The 3,977-nt window shown below is 32.5% G+C and overlaps 1 protein-coding gene across 1 annotated transcript; it reads right to left on the reverse strand.

Annotated features, from left to right (window-relative positions):
- Nucleotides 1-723: 723 nt before the first annotated feature.
- On the reverse strand, nt 724-3,671 carry LOC134681816 (short-chain collagen C4-like). The gene is made up of 3 exons (XM_063541454.1): nt 3,460-3,671; nt 2,368-2,442; nt 724-1,745 (listed from the first exon to the last, which is right to left on the reverse strand). The coding sequence occupies exons 1-3, from the start codon at nt 3,662-3,664 to the stop codon at nt 1,261-1,263; spliced, it is 765 nt and encodes a 254-aa protein (XP_063397524.1). The 5' UTR covers nt 3,665-3,671; the 3' UTR covers nt 724-1,260.
- Nucleotides 3,672-3,977: the final 306 nt, after the last annotated feature.

Raw genomic sequence — 3,977 nt, forward strand, 5'->3', positions numbered from 1 at the left:
ACTACTGTTAAAAATATAAACTTTTCCATTGTTCTCAATGGTCTGGAATGATAACAATCTTGATATAGTTTGACTCAACGGTGATGTGACAATCTGTTATACTTTTCATTAATTAGTCAACTTCTCGTACTCTATTCATAACCAGTATTCAAACCATATAGTGGGTAAATATACTCATCATAGATACCAGGACTAAAATTGTGTACGCCAGGCGCGTGTTAAAAAAATACAAAGACACAATAACATAACAATGTGAAGAGTATTCACAATTCCTAAAAGTACGTTGACCTATAATAGTTTGCTTTAACAAATTTTGACTTGGATGGAGAGTTGTCTCATTGTCACTCATACCATATTTCTAATATCTACAGCTACGGTAATATAATATTTTCATGGGGTAGAAAATGATAAGTATTTCGAATAATTCAGTTGATTTGTGTTATTATGGCCATATCAATGATACCTCATTGCTTAGGTAATATATTCCCACGCATAGGAAGCGAGGTGGTGAATCAAATATTTGTAATACAAATATCAAAGTTGTCTTATGTCGGAGCCTTCTATAGCTTATTTCACGGCATTTTGACAAATAAATGCTAAAAACTACGTCATTTGGTCTGTGGTGGATATTTGTCTCATAGACAATAATACCAAATTTTATTTCGTTTTTATAGCTGGAAGAATTTTACAATCATGGCTGCTAAGAACAATACAACAATTTTATAAAGACAAGTGAGAAAAACTCGATAACAAAAATGAAAAACCAATTACAATTTGTAATGTTATATGATATACTTAAATATTTGTTTTGAATAGAGATATATCGTATTACACACGATTCAGTGTTAGAATCTCTATATATACAACGCATTAGCAACATATATGACTTGTGTGTATGACATCATATGAGTGGGAAAAAGAACAAACTTCTAGCATAATTGAAATATTGGAATTAATTTGATTGAATAATCCCAGTAGTGCATTACAGCTACATGTATGTAATATTTAAAAGTAATTGTTATTGAACGTATCTTAGTCACATATGTATGGACAGGATCTTTTGTGCATATATTGAATATCTTCAACATGGTAACTTTTTTCTTCAAAATTTGACTTTCATACCTCAAGGCGTCATGTTGAAGGCCGAACCTTGACCTATAGTGGTTTACTTTTACAAATTCTTACTTGGATAGAGAGTTGTCTTATTGGCACTCATTCCACTTCTTCCTATATCTATCTAAGTTAAAAGAATTATCTTCTTTATTTTGAACAAACAGCACAGGTTAAGAATGCATTATTCTTATACGGTGGACACCTCAGTGTCCCACAAACAGCTTTTACAGGAACAAATAACTTTCCATCTTCGTTGGCTTGTCCACCTTCTAAGGCGATAGGACTGTAATCAACGCAAACATATTCGGAAGCTGCAACAATTCCATGCCCGTCATCGCCTCCAGCAGCGAGTCTTCCATAATATTCTCGTTTCCATGTCCAAGGGCATTCCGATTTCCCTGGTATCATCATAATAGAGGATGCTTTGGTAACTCTACATACAGCGCATGGGACATCCTTCTGAAACATGTTTGGACCGAAATAATTATCTTCGTACTCTGCGCCATACATAGTACTCATATGACCATATGGACTCATAGATACGTCTCCATTATAAAAGTCTGGGTCGTGTGGTAGGCATACATAATTTACTGCTGCTCCGTCCTGAGCAAATGGACCTCCTCCAGCAAACCCTGAGAACATACGAGATATGTTAAACAGAATTTAAAGTCAGTTTATTTAGAAATAAACCTTAAAAAACATGTGACATATGTGTGACAATATATAACGTCAGTTTAAAAAAAAATCTTGAAAACAACGATCTCTTTAATATTATTAATAAAAATACAACTAGGCGATTGCACCATTGAATTTTAATGTACACAACACTTTAATGATTAAAGTAAGATAAAGTTTTGACGAAAAAGAACGTCGGCCTACATTTATAAATATTTTTTTTTCTCTTTTTTTTTCACCACCATTTTACAGCTTATGATACTGTTATAATGATACGTAAGTTATAAAATATAAAAATGTTTTAACGTTAATTATGTCTGTCTGTTACTGGATCATAAAGATTTGATGTATCTTAGTTATACCTCCTTTAAATCAAAACGTGTTTCCTTTACTGTGATACATTTCATGTTTGTTTGAAAGGGAACATAGTTAATCAACAAACCACACGAACTACTCTTATTCATGGTCAGTTTATAATTTTTCGGGTTACTGACCCTCTTAAAATTAAATGAGTTAACGTAAATAAAAGTCTATTGTTTATTTTTAAAAATTTAGTAGAGACACAATTAGTCTTATTACCTTCATATACTAATTCCGTGCCATTTCCTGTACAGTCCTTTCTCCCCCATCGTGTATAAATCGCACCAGCTGCTTCTGAAAATACAGATACTACAGATATCAACATTTTTCATTCAAAAACGAGTATGACATAATTGATGACGGCTACTGATACAAGTCAATGAATGATTACTTTTACATGATCACTATTATTAATATTGATCATTTTAACGTTGTGTTTCCGTTGTGTCGGTTTTTTTTCTCTTATATTTGATTGTGAATTCACATTACTATAAGACGTGTAACCGTACTTTTCTATCCTATTTGGTTTTGATGTTATATTTGTTATTTTCATCGGATATTGTCTAATGCTTAGTCCGTTTCTTTGTTGGTTACATTTTAATGTTGTGTCGTTGTTCTCCTCTTATATTTAATGAGTTTCCCTCAGTTTTAGTTTGTGACCCCAAATTTGTTTTTGTTTATAGATTTACGAGTTTTGTACAGCGGTATACTACTATTGCCTTTATTTAGTATCTTTCTACTTGAGAAATTGGCTTCTAAGTTAATGATAAAAAAAACCAGACGTCTTATGTGTCATCAATTTTACGAAAAAGCACAACATTCGTGTTATCGTGCTGTAAATATCCACATACCTTAATTATTAAGATTCTATTGACTCTTTTGTACTCAAAATTATCAGTCAAAAAGTGTTCTACCGTGAAAACCAGTCATTCAGCTTACAATTGTAACCCAAATTATCAAATGCATACGGAATGGTATTGCCATTGTTAAAGGCCGCACGGTTGCCTATAATTGATCGCAGCCACTTCATGTGCACTTTGGGAATAGTTGTATGTCTCATTGGCAATCATACTACTTATCCTTATTTGTGTAATGTATAAATTTTGAAAGTCTTACTTATACGTCGGAACTATTTTGTACTTTCTGACCGGGGCAGTATTAGTGGTGATACCCCCTTTTACCAATTGTTCTTTGAAATACTTAAATTGAATTCATACAAAAGTTGGTAAACCGTTTAATATACAGACGATTTAATTAGAATTCCATTTTACACACACACAAACAAACAAACAAAGTCTATTACCACTATACCTTTTGCAGATAACAAAGACAACAGCGATTGAATCTGGTTCTGTTGTCCTTGAACAGTCTGCTTCAGAGTGTCAACATCATTAACCAGTTGTTGAATGTCAATGTCATCAACTAGGAGTCTTTTGCTCTTTGTATTTCCATAACAAGTCACAATGACACAGGACAAAATTAAACAAATGTTGACGATACTCTTACTTTGGCACATTTTTATCTTATCAATTATTATGAAAAGACAAAGGTCAAATATTAACGTGATAAGATCTTAAAACTGCACGATTTTTATGACTGTTCTTACATCATGTGTTCTTAGCGGTAGCCTGAGACTAAAGAATGAAATCCTTGAATATAAATATTTCAGTGCTGAAGAAATAAATAAAACGCCAACACCGTCCAAGTATAAATCGAAAATATATCGGGTATAAGTCAATGAGGACGAAACACCTATAAAAACCAAATTTATTGGACCCAAGTTTACATGTACAGCGAGAATACATAAAACATAAGCTAATATAAAAATG

The sequence above is a fragment of the Mytilus trossulus genome, chromosome 8, assembly GCF_036588685.1.
Source record: "Mytilus trossulus isolate FHL-02 chromosome 8, PNRI_Mtr1.1.1.hap1, whole genome shotgun sequence".
NCBI lineage: Eukaryota > Metazoa > Mollusca > Bivalvia > Mytilida > Mytilidae > Mytilus > Mytilus trossulus.